The following is a 19,660-nucleotide window of genomic DNA, read 5'->3' on the forward strand; positions in this document are numbered from 1 at the left end:
AACGAACAGCTTTAATCATGCAACTGACTGTTCGGCCCAAGCATTTAAGGATAGGAAAGAAAATCGGAAAAAGGTCAACAAATCTTCAAAGGATTTGTACCGGGTCGATGTACGTACACGCTAACGCGACGATCGAGCAACCTACCGCCTATTTGCAGCAAAACGGGGATGGATACCACCCAGGCACTCACTACTGAACTAGACTCATTTATTGTTTATTATGCCAAGTGGTAGGCTACTAATTCACTCTCGAATTCATTGCATGGTGATGGAATTCAGGCGCCTGTTGAGGGGCCGTTCAATAATTATGTATAAGGTTTACTTGGAACTTGTGGCAATGAAAATATTGTTCAAATTGCAATTTGATTACCAGAGTATATTGTATAAATATGAATTCTGTACAAATATTAACTAACTAAATAAATAACTATATACATGGAAAGCGTACTTGTTACAATGTTCTTAAAAACATGGCAAGAGATATTCCTGAATTAGAATTGATAGATGTAGATTGCTTAAAACTGTCGATAATTTTAGTATTTGCCGATGACATATTAATAATAGCAAGAAGAATAAATGACTTAGAGAATATTCTTACAGTCCTAGAAGAGGAGCTATCCAAAGTAGGTCTTAAAATCAATAGGGAGAAAAGTCAAATTTTAGTTAGATACCCAAATGACACAGCAGTACAGCCAAACGAATTAATGCTTAATGGAACTGCTTTTAAAACTAGTGAATATATTAAGTATTTAGGAGTTTGTCTGACAGCAACCCTAAACAGGAAATTAACCAATAGGCATAGATCTATAAACGCTTTAAAAACTTCAAGATTAGTAGTAGATTTTTGTACAAGATTTCATCCTAGTTGGGAATTAGGAAAGCTTATATATAATACAGTTTTGGCGCCAGCGTTATTATACGGAACTAAGGTAGCGGTATTAATAAAGAAAAACAGGGTGGCACTAGCAAACTACGAAAAAATTATTCTAAGGAACATTTTTAATAGCTGTAAAAAACGAAGTAATATGAAATTTAATGCAAGAAAAATTTTAGCAGGAAAAACAATAAATAGACGAGTTAGGGTAGGCAGAATAAGTTTTTTTGGACATATCAGAAGAAGAGAGATGAATCATCCACTGTTATTAGCGTATGGATTCAAATTCAACAAGAAAAACAGAGTGTAGACCAAGCCTTACTTGGAGGAAATCATTAAATCAGGACTTTGATAGATATGAAGAACTTGATATAGAAGAATGGGAAGAACTAGTTAAGGACAAAGAAAAATTAAAAAAGAAAGTGGAAGAAATTTATAAGAATGAAGATAGCGAAATTTCAGATGGTGTATCGACAGAGGAAGAAGATCAAGGAAAAGGAAGTTATAAACACTGGAATAAAAAAGGATAAGATAGAGAATGTGTAACAATGGCTATAGCAAAAAAAAACTAATCCTGGTTGTATCTCTTTTTCATTTCCATGCATTCCGGGTGACGAGCGAACATGATGAAGAAGATGGCTTTATCACAGAGCCCCGTCTCGGAACGAGTGTATTGTTAAACGAGATGGTCTACGATTCAAGATTGGTTTCTGTAATGATAAGTATCACAATCTTCATCGAAATGTAAATATTATTGACAATAATCATAACAATCAACTCGTATATACATTAAAATACATAAATAAAAGGGAAGGGACGGTCCAACAGGGCACCCGATTGAAGCGATTTGGACGGGGAGAGTGGGAATGCCAACTCCCTGTTGATAACATTTCGTGGATAAAGGGTGGGCTCTTCTCCCCACTTTGGAGGCTTGTCTTTTTGACCAATTGGCTGATCAAGTTGCTGGAAGGAGATTCTTTATTGTTCCGTAGATGCGTATAGGCGACTTTGCCTATCGATCTACCCAATCGGACTTAATTTCCGTGCTACAATGAGTGGTAAACCACTATCATGCATCATCATGCATCATGCATAACGATGACCCACTCTAGTATACACATACATTCACACACTAGTCATTCGAACATTTGAAGCGAGAATTTCCTGAGTTTACAGCAATAATTTGCCGATTAAAACACTTTATAATACTGTATTTACTTACTTGTGGTCTTCGTAACGTTTCACAATTTCACGCAATCGAATACATGAAATTAATTTTAAAAAAACTAAAAAAGCTAAAAGGACCTTTTTTTGCACATTAGCGTTCCGACTAAAAAGGTTACCCAATATTGAATTAAAATGTCATACCGTTCCGATTCAAATTTCGGACGATTCAAATGTCGGACACTTTCATTTTTAATTAAATATTACATCCAGTTAGAAACAAAGTAATAATGTTAGATGATCGTGGAGGGCACTAGTCAAAAAAATTTAAAATTTACAAGACATGTGGATCATATTCGACCGAGATAATCAACTTTTAAAAGTGTCCGAAATTCGAGTTTAAGTGTCCGAAATTTGAATCGGCACGGTACATCGTGGTCTGGCAATGTGATTTTTTTTACTACGACATTCTTATGCACTATGCTGTTGTGTTGATAAGTGAAGGGATTACAGAGATGGTAAGATTTTCCTCACCATTCCACTTGATATTTATGAAACAAGTAACATTACACAAATCTCGAAAATCGGTGGCCAATTTCACCTGAAATTGCTACTTCATGTATGCTGCAGTGCAGCAAACGTGGAGTAACAATTTGAATGTTGCACGTGTCGTAGAAGCTGATATTTTTCACTTAAGGTTTTGAAGTGGTTCCGAGAATAAAGATGTCACAGCGATTCACCTTAAGCGGTAACATATATGTAAAATCGACCAAAAAATCAATTTTTCAAAAATGGTCGAATTCGATTCGTTATAGTAAACATGTGTTAGTATTGGTATTAGTAACCACGTATTCGTAACTGATGTTCGCTGACCGGATTTTGTTCCACGCGCAAAGCCGATTTGGTCAAAACAGTGATAAGATATCGTGGGACCCGTTTTTTTTTTAAACCACTAACTACAAATGGGAATATCTCAGCAATTTAGTTACCAAATGTCTTCATATTTCTAGATAGAGCTGGAATTAGGGCGTAACAGCTTTTGTAAGCAATGACTTCTCTCGATGATTTCTAGGAATTCAAGGCAATCCCACGCAAAGCAACATCACGTTGATTTGCGTTGACAAGCCTTGACTTTTAAGAAATAATCCCAAGAAGTCAATGTTTACAAAAGCTGTTACGCCCTAATTCCAGCTCTATCTAGATTTAATCTAACCTAATCTGATCTAATACAAACGCAGCCCGTACGAGAAAGCATCCTGGAAAATGATTAGGTTAGATAACGCCTTGTCAACACTGATGTTAGCAGCATATCTGAGATATGACCAGGCATGGAAAATCATTTGCATTCATTTCGTGCATTCACTTACATTCATTTGCCTCTTACTTTTTTGTTCAACAGCATTCCGCAAAATAATGTATGGAGCTATTGTTGGTTTTATTATTAGCTACAACTTTTGTTAACAAGTCAAATCCGCATCTTTTATGCATGATGAAGCAGAGCGAACAGAAACCACTACTGTTTTTCAGAAAATGTATTTTACATTCACTGAAAAACAGTGACAAGTTCTGCCCGCTCTAGTTCGTGATGCATAAGAGATACAGATTTGAGTTTTGAGCAAAACTTGTACCTAATATCAAAAACTACAAAAGCTTTATACATCATTTTGCCGAGTGCTGTTGATGAAAAAAGTTAGAGGCAAACGAATGTAAATGAATTATTAAATGAATGCAAATGATTTTCCATGCCTGGATATGACACAAACATCAAAACGGCCAGGCCTACTACGTTGCATTTACCGCAAATATTATGCTGTGAAATGATTCAAGTTTAAGGCTGTGTTCCATTTGGTGAATTTTCACTTAAATTTGACACTTCGAAAATAAATTATACTCTTCGAAAATCCCTCTCTTGTTGATCGTCCGGTTTTCAAAAAGGTGCTTAGCTTAGACTGACTGCGCATATCAATGGTTACTACTCCGTCATTGATCAGAGTCAGTGAAATTGTACAATGAATCCACTGAATGGGGCTGGGAGTGACCGTCCATTATCATTGTACAAGTTTCATTGACTCCATATTTTGTAGATCAATAACGGGGAAGGAATATTAGAGTCACCTTTGTTGTTTGTGGGCCGTGTTTACCTCTGCACCCCAACAAAAGACACAGGAAAGGAGATGTTGATAGTAAGTTGGATCAGGATTCACTTTGATAAGTGATGCGACCATGGTTTTAAATGAATTAGTGTTATCATGCATTATACTTGGATTTGCCTGAAGCCTAAACAAAATGGTAGATCATTATAATATAAATCTGAAGTCGTTCCATCATCGAAAAGCTGAAAATAAACTTAGAGCATGAGCATGAGCAAAATTGACTGCCCGCGACTGCCAACACCAAAGAGTTGGAAACCAATTCAAACAAATCAAATCAACAAACAAAAACAGGGTGAAAGCTGTAAGAGTGAATCATTACAAATAACTAAAATCAATAGATCCAGTCTGAATTAAGGCTGAAAAAAGAGAATAATTATACAGCAATGACCCCATTTTGTCAGCTAGCAAAGTATGTGTGTCTTAAACATCCATCTTGTAGGAGGAAGATATGAAATCACAATTATGTGGAGTTACTGAAAAATAAATTAAATTGATAAACTAAATGGTTCAAACAACAACTCCAGCCTGTAAAAAAAACTGAAAATAGGGAATCTTTACAATGTGGATCCTACGCTATTCCACTATCGATGGGCTGAAAGTATTAACTTGTCACGCAAAACGAAGAATCAGTAGAAAAACGGTAGTAAAGGAAATGGCTCTAATGTTGGCCTATGGATCTAAGATTGGGCCCACCGCTAAAAATATGCTATTTATCAATTTTATCTAGATGAACGCGTCATTGGGACGGTACTCATAAACATTTTTGGTCGCTATTGAAAATTTAGTGGATTGCTGAATTTATGTATGGGCCCAAATTAGGGGCATTCACTTGAAATGACCTCCTCGGAGGAATTCATCATAATTTTCGATTCCGACCGAGATCGCGAACACGTTCTATGTCACCGCCGCCGATATCACTAGTACTCGGAAGTTAAGTATTAAAAGAACAAAATGAAACGAACTCACCAAATCTGGCCAAGTGAACCTAACAAGCTGCCTTTATGTGTTTGTTGGAGAAGATGTACCAATTGTAGACGATTCACTTCACGGGAACCGATATGAACCAATCCAGTTTGTGGTAGAGCTTGCATAGAATATCCCGAATGTAGTCTCGATACTGTGGAATTCTATTAAGAAAATTCAAGTCTCTGTTTTCACTCGGCTGTAAACAGAAGCAGACCACTTTCAATGTGTGTCACGCGATCGTCTGTTTACTCGGCAGCAACCATTGAGTTTTCCTCCTCATTGTTCTTCATCAGCAGTTCTTTCAGTCGACTTTGCAAAGCAACCGTTTCGTGATGAATGTGTGAGTGCTGACCACGTTTTGCGTCCATTGCTGCAATGGAAGCGCTCTGCTCCCCGTTGGCGTATCTGCCATACAATGAAACCACTGGAAGCGGCTCCCGTTCTGGTGGAGGAGGCTTATTGGATAGCGAAAGATAAAATGTTTATTATGTTGTACCATTTGACTATAGTTTTAAGATGTATTGTATAGTGAACAAGAATCTTCGGCTCTGTAAAGTTAATTCGGTTAAAAATAAGACGGGAGGAAAATTTTTCGCTTCTTTCTTCAAGCACAGCACTCTTCGATCTTACCCAATTTCTTCATATTAATTTTATTTACAGTTGAAAATGTATCAATAATCTTACGATTTTACAGTTCGTTGATTGTGTCAGGTGTTGAACAATGATCGGACATGCAAGGAATTGGAGATCGGACAATTGTTTATTGACATGAGCCTGCTTCTCTATCTTCAAGTAGCTTCGAAACAGGATATGTCTCGTTCAGGCTTTATACTAGAACTACTTCACTCGGAAAACTGCAGCAAAAGAATTCAAACACTTTTCTTCCAATGACACCAAAAGAAATTCTAAAAATTTTATATGTAAGCTATCGTGGTAGAAACAATTGTAAAATCACCGTTTGCCCCGTACGTGGACAGATTGCAAGTCAGTCAGTATTTCTCTACAGTGAAGACATAATATGAAAGTTGTAAAAAGAGAATATAATGGTGTATGTGGTATAAAATTGATTGATTTCAAGTAAAATTTCAAGATTCATGAAGATTTAAATCATTCTTTAAGACCAAATTATGACCTACAAGACTATGATAAAACTAAAATTGTTACTTGCGAAGGTCCCGAAGAAACGTGCTCAACTCTTTGGTCCCAAGCTAATCGATGCACCCCTCGAAACATACGAAAATTCACTAACCCCTCATTATATCTATCAAACATTGCATAGCGAATCAAAACAAACATAGTGTAGTACTAGAATTTAAGATAGAATGGGGTACGCTTATAGTTGTACTTGGGACCAATAGGCTAGTCAAGAAGTGAGCCAATCGTTGATGACAGTAACATTATTGTTTCTTAAAACCCACTTTTTGAAGCGGCAAAAAAAGCGAATACTGTATTATAATTCCACTATTAAACACCAGAGCTGCGCTTTTATCCGCATCATTGTTGACATAATTATGACTGAATACTTGTCATCAATTTTGTGGTACTGGTGTTTTGGTGTTTTGCTGTTTTAGTTGTTAAACTGTGAAGAAAACATGAAAATATCACTGCAAGTGAGTAATTTGATAGTTAACGACGATACCAAAAAGGTATTCCGTATCATAATATAACAGAAAAGTTCAGTGTAAGCTTTAAACTGGATTATTTTTTCCGGTTCCGGCAGTGCAAAAGATCTGTATACAAATCAAGCAGTTTGGTTCCGTTGTTGACAGTGTTGGCCGTGGACGAAAACGAGCAACAACACCACGGGAAGATGCAAGAATTTCGAGAGAAGTCAGGATAAATCCAAGGATGATAAGCTGTGCAGTGCCGGAAAGCTCCTCGATTTGTTTTCCGTCGATCTTGTTTTCCGTACCGAGTACCAATGCTACCGACGACAGGAAGGCACCTGGAACCTACCTATCGATCCATCCATCTCATGGGCCGGGGACCTAAGGCTTTACTTCCCTTCCGAAGGAAGGCGTGATCAGAGTTTTGATGCCGCAGAAAATCCCGACGGCACCGACTGGAATTGAAACCAGGCCTTTCGGAGTCAGAGGCAGTGACGCTTACCACTATACCACCGGTGTCGCTAATGTTTGAAATGGATGTAATGTCCGCCTAAATGTGCCTAATTTGAGCCCATACATAAATTCAGCAATCGACTAAATTTTCAATAGCGACCAAAGTATCCATTAGTACCGTCCCAATGATGCCTTCATCTAGATAAAATTTATAAATAGCAAATGTTTAGCGATGGGCCCAATCTTTGATCCAAAGGCCAACATTAGAGCGATTTCCCCTATATTGAAAACTACAAATATTGAGCTAGTTTAAGGTGATACGATACGTCACGCTTTTTTGCTTTTTTTTTTCTCTCGTTTCTATGTGTCAGTGAAATGATTATCATTGATGCTGTAGGGGTGTGGGTGTACATCATGCACTGTCGCAACTACCGTAAACATAGCTGCTAGAGTTCGTTATTAATAGGTCGAATGTCTATTTATCATCCATTATTGACACCATTACTACATTTCTATTAAATCTGCCAAAATTAACGATCTACCACCTCCCAAGGACATCCCTTTCTATACAGAAAAATATCATACGCCTAGCCACTAAGGCCAACCAAGTCAAGTAATCATACTACTATGATTAATTCAAAGCCACACTTTGTACACTTTGGTTACACACGATCGGTCCAAAAATGATTCCAGCACTCAAACCTCCAGCTGCATGGTAAGGAAAAAGTACCCAAAAGAAAGTTATTTTCACACATCTCGCCACTTTATTACAGGAAGCCAAAAGTAGGTAAAGTGAATCAAAGTAGTTTTCATTCACTTGTGTTCAAATCTTATGGAATTGAAAATTTGCTTTCTACCCAAAAGTAAGTCAGTTATGCCAAGAGTAGGTGAATATGATCGTGATTATACTCAAAGAAAAAATAAGGTAAATGTGAACTGGCCGCTAAGTACGTTTTTTCTTATCGGGTATGTTTATGTTTTTGCATCATTCTTTTCCCGCCTTTTTAATATCAGCTGATGGCTTCGACCAGTGCAACCAGAATGACAAATAGGTTCTCTATAGAAGATTTGTAGGTTTATTTACTTCCATTTATTTTCTGAAAAAAAAAACGAAATAAGATATTGTTTTAATATTTATTAGTGATGGTTTCTAAATTGAACACAGTTGAAGAACCTTCAAAAGCAATAAAAACATTGTTTTTAAACACTTTGTTTCAATTTAATTGACAACACTGGAAACGATGATAGATGATTTGTACACACACCTTCGTAATGTGGTGTGTAGAAAAAAGGTAAACAAAACATTTTCAGCTTACAAAATTATTCGCGGCTCGCGTTTTTAACGATGCAAATGATATCATTTATGTAAATATCATCTTTAAAAGTGAATTAAATTGAAAGTGCTTGTAGAAGCACGTGTCGTAATTGTTTTTAGTGTGGTTCTGAAAAGTGGAAGCTAGTGAAAACAGTTAGTTAAATAACATGCCCTGAGTAGAACAAAATCGACTGATCGTACTTTTTCATGCAAATATTGCGAATGCGTGAATGAACTGGTAATATTTTGGTGAGAAAGTGCACAAATATGTATCCAGATCTTATTCATACAGTTTTGGCCAATTTTTTAAGGTATGTAATTAGTAATTTACTATTTTGTAGGAAGATGTCTTTCGTACGCATACCAAAACACGTTTATTTAATGATTGTGGGGACAGCCATTGTTACATGACGTGCCGTATCACCTTAAGCAACTGGTAAAATAAATTTTAAAGTAAGCCATCGATAACCATAAATTCTTTGAAAATTTTAGATGAAATATTTTAAACATTTCATTGAAACACATGCTTATCTTAAGATCCAACGAGCAGCGAGATTCCTTCCTTCTCATCAACTCCAATTCATCGTTCTCGCAATCCACAAAAATCCACCCGAATATACTCGGAAACGGCACCACGAAAACAATGATCCTTGAGTGTCATCCTCATTAGACCAGATGTCGTGTCATATACGTACATCCACAATGTCCTTCTACGCATCCAAGTGGATTAGGCAGGATTATTTCGTTTCGTTGGTAGCAACGACGTGGAAAAATCCAACCAGCAGCGAGGTGGAAAATTCTTGCTTCTTCTTCCACCTATCTATCTATCTCAGTACAAACTAATTAGCATCCGTAGTGGTTGGCTGTTCCATCTTGCGCATCGTTCGCTCAAATCCACCGCCACCAGCAACCGAAAAACTAATTGCCCATAAACTTCCAGCTGATTGCACAAATTTCTTTTTGATAATCTGATTGATGAGCAATTCTTCCTGACGGCCGTCCGCTTTGCTTGTTTTGTCCGTCCATTCATTCTGAGAAAATGTACTCTTGGGCTTCGAAGCGCTCTTCCTAGATTGGGATTACGATGCGTTGGCCTACCAGCACTATATGTATAATGTGGAAAGTTGAGTTCGTCCCGTACTGACCCGGCTGACAACCATTTCAAGCGAAACTTTCCCTAGTGCAGTATACCACTCCGTACCGTCATATATATAGTACACGAACGGAAGCCAAAAGCTGAAGCACTTTAATCTAATTACTATTTACTCACCCCTCGTTCGTATGTTTCTTTTTTCTTCCTTCGAGCAGACATGAGCCAGGCCTCGTCAGATCTGAAGAAGCAGCAACGGATGGCCGATCGAATGAACGCATTCAACGCCAAGTATCAGCGGACGATCGAAAGCAACGACATCAACGCCAACGGGGGCGGCATGGACGGAAGCAGTTCCTCATCGAGTGGTAGCAGCGGCAGCAATGGCGGCAAGGTAAGCCCATTTTGTACAAGTTCATTTTTACTGTTCCTTCTTTATTGGCTTCTTCTGCAAAAGGCGGATGGCGCGATTGGGTCGCACCGGGAGTAGGGCGGTATTGATTTTTCTATTTGGGCCCTGCTAAACGAGGGCCTGAGGGGCACGTGGTATGGTGAAAGTAAAGAGGGAGAGAGCTTTAGCCGGCTAATGAGCTTGCCGCGGTGTGAGGGATGGGGCCAAAATGCCATTAAATGTGCTCTTCAGTCAAGAATGAGTAATTACGAGGGAATTTTCCGTGAAAAATTGGATAAATAAGACTATTTTCGGGTGATTACTGGTGTCTTTCTGTAAATAGAAGTGCGGGAGTCAGCAATTCTGGGAAAATTATGACAAATGGACCCACTTAAGAAACTTGCCATGGAATGTCCCCCAAAACTTGCCGCCGTTTGAGAGTCGTTGTCGATTGATAGGGTTGGCTAAGGCAATCTTCATCGCAAAGCTTATTTCTTATCTTTAATGTTTTATATACACACTAATAAATAACTAATTTTACACGTGACGGAATCCGCCATTGACATAGAAGATGAGACGTAAACAAACATGTCATGTAATATTAAGTGCTGCGAGACTGAAAAGATCGTTGCTCGACGAAAAGTACGATTGATTGAGCTATATTTCGCCTCCATTATGAGTCCATTTTATGTTGAAATTGATGCTCGTGTATGTCAGTCTCAGAGCACCTAAACTTACATGAATTTTTCTAAGTGTACACCATATGCCTACACAGCAAAAAAATCATAATGATAATTGTGATGTAAACATTAATTCACGTAAACTTGTATTTAATTTCACGCAATTGAGGAACTTGTAAGCAATGTTGTTTACACATATGGACTTTTGTATACAATATTTGCTACATTTCATGAAATTTCTCAGAACTTAACACGATAAATAGTGTAAACTTAGATGAGATGTGATGCTCCTTTTATGTGCATCATATTGAACAGAAATTTACACTATTTTTTCGAACTGTTTATTTGATTCAATTTATCAATTAATTCAACTTAATATGATAAGTTATCATGCAGAATGATAGACACATAATAGCTACTGCTTCTATTACCAATAGATTGCAAATTTCGTTTAATGTAGATACTTACTTCTATATTTACATTAGTATGTGATCAATTTTCCCCGCGAACTACGGTACCATTTCACTTTCTTACTCGACTATTTCGATTGATCTCCAATTCCATCGCTTCAATCTCCCCACTCTCTCCCGTGCACTCTTTTTTCTGTTTAAAGTTCTTCGTTCGATAGCTAAAGGGTGATACGGTCAAAATTTGGTCAATATCAACTTGACGTATTTCTTTCAATTTTGCATTTAAAAAACCTGAACACCCCTCATTTTGAAGGTGTGTGTGTGTAGAATGTTGCTCCTATTTTGATTTTGGAATTCACTCTTCAGTTGTCAAAATGCCGTCCAAGCAAGAAGAGCAGCGTATCAAAATTTTGCTCGCGCATCGCGAAAATCCGAGCTACTCGCACGCAAAGTTGGCAAAATCGCTAAAAGTTGCCAAATCAACCGTTACAAATGTAATTAAAGTGTTTGGGGAACGTTTGTCGACAGCCAGGAAGTCTGGATCGGGGGGAAATCGAAAACCGGAAGCCGCTGAGACGACAAAGATAGTTGCCGGTAGTTTCAAGCGAAACCCTAACCTCTCTCTCCGAGATGCCGCAAATAAGCTGGGTGTATCGTCTACAACCGTGCATCGAGCCAAAAAACGAGCCGGACTATCGACTTACAAGAAGGTAGTGACTCCAAATCGCGATGATAAACAAAATACGACGGCCAAAGCGCGATCCCGGAGGCTGTACACGACGATGCTGACGAAGTTTGACTGCGTGGTAATGGACGACGAAACCTACATCAAAGCCGACTACAAACAGCTTATACGCTTATAGTTTTATACGGCAAAAGGAATGGGAAAGGTAGCAGATGTTTTCAAGCACATGAAACTGTCAAAGTTCGCAAAGAAATATCTGGTTTGGCAAGCCATCTGTACCTGTGGCTTGAAAAGCAGCATTTTCATAGCTTCCGGGACTTTCAACCAAGAAATTTACGTGAAAGAGTATTTGAATAAACGTCTGCTGCCTTTCCTGAAGAAACACGGTTGTTCCGTACTGTTTTGGCCGGATTTGGCATCTTGCCATTACGGTAAAAAGGCCATGGAGTGGTACGCCGCCAACAACGTGCAGGTAGTTCCCAAGGACAAGAACCCTCCCAACACGCCAGAGCTCCGCCCAATTGAGAAATACTGGGCTATTGTCAAGCGGAACCTAAAGAAGACCAAAAAAACTGCTAAGGGCGAGCAGCAGTTCAAGGCAAACTGGCTTTCTGCGGCGAAGAAGGTGGCTGTACAAAATCTGATGGCAGGGGTCAAGCGTAAGGCCCGGCAATTCGGATTTGGAAAAGCGGAAGCCTAACTGAATATTTTTCCTGAATTTTATACTAATTGAACTTGAAAAAGAAATTTAATTTGATTTTTTAAATAAACGATTTCACCGATTTACACGCGTTTTCCCTTGACCAAATTTTGACCGTATCACCCTTTATATGCAGAGCCATGAACAAGCAGTGCTGCTGCAGAGGAGCAACGAAATTGCTTACTCTGATAAGAATCCAATTTTCTATACACCAAGGGTCTTCAGATCGTGCTCCGCGAAGCACTTAGTGCTGTGGAGCTTTAATGAAGCATGTCATTTGGTTAGGTAAAACGAAGGTTTTCGTCAATATTGTTCAACTTGACTTGAGTATCTTTTTAACCTGGGTGATGGGACCTCAAATTGGAACCATGTTTGAGCTGTCAAATCGAACCGAATGTTTTACTCTACCGGTACGAATAAACAAATACAAGTATGGCAGTCCATCGATATAAAAAATATTCAAGTTCACCAGGTATCATTCTATTTATGAAGGGATAGAGTGAAAATATATGGCAAATTTTACTTCAAAGCATCAAAATCATTTCGCTAAACTTTTTCATCAAACAATAGTTAAATATGCTTCTCGCTCCTCTTTCGTAAACTGTGCACGAAAAAGTAGTGTAAATTTCTGTTCAGTATGATGCACATAAATGGAGCGTCACATACCATATAAGTTTACATTATATATCATGTAAAGTTCTGAGACATTTCATGCCATGTAGCAAATATTGTATACAAAAGCCGATTGTTGTAAACAACATTGCTTACAAGTTGCTCGGTTGCATGAAATGAAATACAAGTGTACGTGAATGAATGTTAACATCACTATTGAAATTCAGAATTTTTATCTGTGTGGATATAAGGGCTGGGTTTGCAGCAGGATTCGTTTTGGTAAACGATATGCTGAATTGATGTCCTAAAGATTCAATAGCGCGAAAAAGCTTGGGTTTGAACCAGAGATGCCAGATTTTTTTTTCAAAAGTCTGCGAAAAATGTCTGTGAATTTCAGAAATGCCTGTAATTGGCCTGCATAAAATTATCACAAGTTTTGCGTGTGACGAAGGGGAGAGGAGGGAGGGGGGTGGTCATGAAAAAGATGCGAAATTTGAAATGTCTGCAAAAGTCATGTTCGAGCAAAAATGACTTGTTTTTAACGAATTGAACCTAATTGGAATTGGGAATGCATCCATTTACGCCGTATACGTTAAAAGCAATTAATAAAAAGATAAATTACAATTACACGACAAATGAGGTCAACTGAAAGTTGAGATTGGTTCACTCATATTGTTGAAAACGTAGGTAACTCATAGACTTAGTAAAACTTTTAGATTTTACAGGAATTTGTTTTCTAATATGAGCAACATCTCGATATATATATATGAAATTAGTACACGGAAAAAGTTTTCGTGTAGTTTCCATTGGGAATGCACATAATATTTTTTTCCATTAACAAACCCAATTATGTCTATCTGAATTTCACATGAATCAAATCAATTAATTCAATTAAACTTCATTTGACACATAAGGTTCATGTGATTTTGTGGTACAATTCCCAATTATGATATCACATGAAAGTTATGTGAAATTCTAATGAATATTTTCCATTGGATATGTGATTTATTCTTTCACGTGTAAATTTTTCGTCGATTTTTGTCATATTCGAAATAGATTTATGAGACTCGGGAAATTTTACTCATTCTACAAGTAAACTACGTTTTCTAGAGTTTGAGTAGTTTATGTATTTGAGCCATGTAGTGAGGAAATCCGTTAGTTACTTAGTACTGGTCCTTTTGAACGCCAGCAGCGGGGGAACGAGCACATCTTAGTGAGAGATTCAACTTTTCACCACCTAAATGTAGAGAAATCGGCAATTTGAAGAGCAATTTATAAGTTTATTAATACGATTCTAAACACTTCGTGCTCGAAAAGTGTTGATGAATCAGGATCAGGGTTACTGAAACGCAACCTATTCATCACATTTTGCAAAATAATGACAGCCCCTGCTTTTGTGATTGTTGCATGTTCAAACTCTGGAAGCAACGATATTTGTCCGGATATTTGGCAACATAATTGATGGCCAAACGTGACAAAACCCAAGACTAAACGATAGGTGCCATCGATGCTGATCTTCACCGGATGCCTGAGATTGGGGAATTCTATTAAGGTAGTGATGGAAATCAGTAATGACCTTGGAGATATCGGAGAATTCCCATTCGTGACATATGCGTTTCCGTACTTCCTATAATGTTTGTAATGCGCTTAAATTATCACCTCAAAATTTCAAGAGCATAGCTGCCACAAAACATACAACAATGAAACTGGAACTTCACATTTGATGCAACTTCATGAGTGATGTCACAACTGTGTCCGAAATGTGTGCTCTAGAACACTTGAAGTGATAGGGCATCTCAGCCATCATCAGGCAATATGTGGACTCTTCTAGGAATCACCATAAATGATTTTTTAACATATGATTTTCGAACAGATTTATCAACAAAAAATACTAAAAGGTGGATCAGCAAACATGTAATGACCTTATCTTGCAAACTGAAGCACACCTACGCAAATCAATTCCCCCATCGAATAGGAGAGAATTTCCCTTAGCCGACGGTGTTGTTGATTTGGCAAGGTGAGCTTTGATTTGCGAGAAAAGATCATTACAAGATTTTATTACAAAAGCTGATCCGCCTTTTTGAATTGTTGGTTGAGATTTCACGACGTTCCTTTCTTATAAACAAACGGGTTTCATCGTTACCTGTCATGTTACTTATAGAGATGTGACCCTGACCGATAATATTTACTTTAACTATTTGTTTTATATTACTTCTGCGTGAAGTCAACGATTTACATAGACGAAAGGTACAGTAGCACCTACCCTACCTGTATCCCTTCGAGATCGTCAAGTCGACGATGACAGGAGCACATACCGCTAACAATAGCTGCAATTTCCAAACCTACGACTGGATGCCTTCCTTCAGATAACAACTTGAATGCCGTAAAATCGATAGAACTGTTTCAAACACATCGTCGGTACACGAGTGAGTCGGCGATCATCTTTTTTTTCGGTGGTGGTGGGGGAGGGGAATACCCCTCACCATACCTCTCCAACTGGGAAATTTGGTAAAGAGAGATAATCAAACCGATTTGTACCTTCATAAAAGTTGTCCTAGCTCGCTTTCTACTCTCTATATACTCTAAAAGCCCACGCACATTAGATCCGGATCTGACGCGTTGCGGCAAAGTGACAGCTAAATCTATTGTCTAACTGTCAAATTTACGTCAACGCAACGCAAACGGATCCAATGTGGGTGGCCTTTAACGGAACTATCAACTCTATGCTTTCATCTCCTCATCTATCGTATAAAAAATACCACTCTAGTCTGTTTTTTTAAATTAGCATCTTCAACTACAACATTATTTGTTTTTAGAGATTTAAGCACGATTATATAGGATATATATCAATAAATCAAACTTTAGTCCCCCTCGATTTTATTCACTTTTTCAGTGACAGTGTTTACAGACATTCAAGTTATAGACCGGCCAACGTGAGTTGACGTATCCAAACAAACCGACAAATCATATGAAAAATGTTCGCTTTGAATACAACATGGCAGCACTTTGACAGGTCTACAACTATGAGTGTCTATAACAGTGACAGCTCATTCGTGTTATGGATTTGAAAACGCGTGAATTTCTAATGCGTGTTGCAAAATGCACCGCACGTGTAATTTGATTAAAGATGTAAAACAGTGTAGCAAAAATAAATTTTAAAATTTTCTCTTGATTACAAAAGTCTGTAAGTATCTGTGAAAAAATAAAAAGTCTGTAAATGTCTGTAACGAAAAAAATGTCTGTGAAAAAAATAAAAGTCTGTAAATTCACAGACATGTCTGTAAATCTGGCATCTCTGGTTTGAACCCACGGTCTTCTTCTCAGCTAGCAAAATTGGTCGTCAATAGGCCACCAAGCTCCTTATATCACAAAACAATTACGATCAAGTTTCCGTTCAACTAGTTGTTACTAAATTTCAATCACCGACGACAATAACAACTACTGATGATTTTTTTTTATATATTTCCAATGAACACGTCTTTTCTAAAACTCGATTATTAATTCTTTTACGTACTCGTTCCTCCAACCGAATTTCAATACGCTTTATCTCATTTTAAGGAAACCCGATTTACACTATAACTCTATCATGTGACGGAGATTGAGATTAAATCCATGATTTTCTGCTCAGTAAGCAAAACGGGTCGCCACATGGCCACTTATGTCACAAAACAATTACGATCAACTAGCTGTTAATTGATTTCGATTCTGGCGGCGACCTGACCGAGGCACTTAAAAAAATGTTCGGTTTTACACTGGGTTGGTTGGAACTGGTTCCAACCCCGATAATAAATAAATTCGCTATAAGAGAAAGTCCAAGGTGACTACATATAAATGTTCTAATGTTTCAAATTCATGATTCTGCCATATTGGATTTTTATATGAGTTTGTTTACAATTTGTTCTAAAACCGCACTTTTCCTCCCGCGATCTCCTCGCCCATATCAAGAACACCGTGTTAAAAAGGCATACAAGCCTTTTGCAAACAAAACTTCTCATGCCGTTTTCTCGCCACCCATATGACACCAACGCAAACCATCAACATCACCGGGTAGGGGAAACTTTCCCCTTCCCGATGATGTTGTTGGTTTGCGTGGGCGACCCTCGGTTGGCGAGAAAAGGGCCTACAAAGGTTTCTCTACAAAAAGCTTTTATGCCCCTTTCACCTGCGGCTCTTGATATAGTGTCAAAGCTGCATCACCAACCGGTGGAAACTAACGATTTTAAATTGCCTCACTATTTGACTAGCCTATTGGTTCCAAGCAAATCCATTAACGTACCCCGTTCTAGTTGAAATTCTAGTACTACACTATGTTTGTTTTGATTCGCTATGAAAGGTCGACAGATAAAATGAGGGGTTTGTGGATTTTCCTATGTTTCGAGGGGTGCATCGATTGGCTTGGGACCGAGGATAGTACCAGAGCTGAGCCAAAAAGTGGAGCACGTTTCTTCGGGACCTTCTGGTCTTGGAGATGCCTCTATGGTATCACCATGCTATACTCACCATGAGAAAGTCGACGACGAGAATCCGTCAATGTCACTTAAGACACAATACACTCAGCTTGAAATTTCATCATTTTACCAAAGAACAGAACGGGCGAACGACAACAACTAGTCACACGATCGAAAATTAAATGCCAAAAGTTATGACAATTTGAATCAAATGAAATCGTTTAATGCTGAATAATAATTTTATTCAATGATTAGATCCGGATCTGACACGTTGTGGCAAAGTGACAGCTAAATCTTTTGTCTAACTGTCAAATTTATGTCAACGCATAGCAAACGCATCTAATGTGGGTGGCCCTTGATACTTTGGAAGATCGATGGTTGGTTCAAAGCGGAAAATATTAACTCAAGTAGTAAAGTTCACGAATCCTGGATCAATTTGACGAACTTTGACAGTTCTAGCACATTTACTATCACCACGAAGAAATTACGAAGAGGAAGTAAAAAGTTGAGGCTAGCTTTGACTTTCGCGACAAAACAATTTGCTGAAATGGGTTCAGCAAAATCATACATTACTTGAATTCAGGGTCTGAACCATTTGGTGGATTATTTTAACTTTTGGTTAAAATTTGACAGATGAAAAGTTATCGATTAACCCTGCTATCCGAGCGTGGTTACTTCTGACAGACAAGAAGTTAAATTTCACGCAACCTTGGCTAAGGCTAAGGCACCATTTGGTGAATTTTCACTTACATTTGACACTTCGAAAATAAATTATAATGTTCGGAAATCCATCTGTTGTTGATCATCCGATTTTCGAGAAGGTGTTTGTCAAAATTGATTTCTGGCCTGTCAGAAATAAGTCTGGTACAATAGCAGGTTTATTTGAAAATATTTCATCTGTCAAATTTAAGTGAAAATTCACCAAATACCGTATGCGTGATAATGTTTGCGCCAATTTTTGTCTTCGAGTTTTTTATTTATTCAAAGAGAGGAATGTTTCTCACAGTCTTAAACCAACAATCAATACGAAACTAACGATTTTAAATTGGCTCACTACTTGACTAGCCTATTGGTCCCAAGCAAACGATTAACGTATCCCATTCTAGTCGAAATTCTAGTACTACACTATGTTTGTTTTGATTCGCTATGAAAGTTTGACAGATAAAATGAGGGGTTATTGGTTTTTCATATGTTTCGAGGGGTGATTCGATTAGCTTGGGACCGAAGAGAGTACCAGAGCTGAGCCAAAAAGTTGAGCACGTTATTTCGGGAGCTTCTAGTCTTAGAGTTACCTCTATGCTTAAACTATGTTAATCATCGATCGAGTTTCCACTTGCTGCAATTAAGGCCTCCACACGCTTCCGGAATGCACGGCAGGTTCTAATAATGTAGTCTGGATCCATTTCTCTCCAGGTACGGGTCAATGTTTGTCTGAGGCTTGCCGTACTCGGGTGCTAATTTACCGGTCGGTTCTGGAATTTGATACGGGATCGACGGTAAACATGCTCTCGTCGGTGAACAGGATTACCGGATTTTTTCGCTTAAGGAAGTTCAAGATTTTCTTGCATCGTTCGACTCGTAGCTCCCGAATGCGGTTGGTAATCATGTGAGTTTTTTTCGGTGCCCTCGACTTCGCCCCGCAATCTTCCTTTACGATCTTCCGTGCCGTAAAGTCACTGATCCGGTGTTCCTTTGCCATTGTCCTTATTAAATGCACTGGATTCACCTGAATCTTCCTTTTGATAGCAGCGACCAGTGGCTACCTTCGCGGATAGTTGTCCTTTCTTTTCTCGGTCTAAAATTCTTTTGACGGTCCACCGGGACACTCCCACGGCGATTGAAATGTCTTTTTGCGACATTTGCGCGTGGGACAAATCACGAATACGCTGCCACTTCATCATGGTGCAACTGTCAAACTAAGTAAATCATTTTCTTTTATACACAGCCTACTAGGGTATGAGCTATAGGTTACGTGCATGCAAAGAAAACCAAGGCATTGTATGCACAGGTGAAACGGGAACCTTATTTGTACGATGGTGCAAACATTATCACGCATACGGTAGAACATAGCCTAAGTTCTTCACAGGGATTTTCGAACATAGAAAATAACTT

The 19,660-nt window shown here is 38.2% G+C and overlaps 1 protein-coding gene across 1 annotated transcript in view; it reads left to right on the forward strand.

Moving 5' to 3' along the window:
- The window catches only part of Cow (Proteoglycan Cow), a 711,953-nt gene that overhangs the window by 611,727 nt on the left and 80,566 nt on the right, over positions 1-19,660 (forward strand). The window contains exon 6 of the mRNA XM_065232724.1: positions 9,841-10,016. Coding sequence (XP_065088796.1) covers positions 9,841-10,016 — 176 coding nt within the window. The remainder of the gene's footprint in view (positions 1-9,840; positions 10,017-19,660) is intronic.

This window comes from Ochlerotatus camptorhynchus, unplaced genomic scaffold, assembly GCF_037179485.1.
Source record: "Ochlerotatus camptorhynchus isolate MF236.1 unplaced genomic scaffold, CSIRO-AGI_Acam_v1.1 ptg000371l, whole genome shotgun sequence".
Classification (NCBI taxonomy): Eukaryota; Metazoa; Arthropoda; class Insecta; order Diptera; family Culicidae; genus Ochlerotatus; species Ochlerotatus camptorhynchus.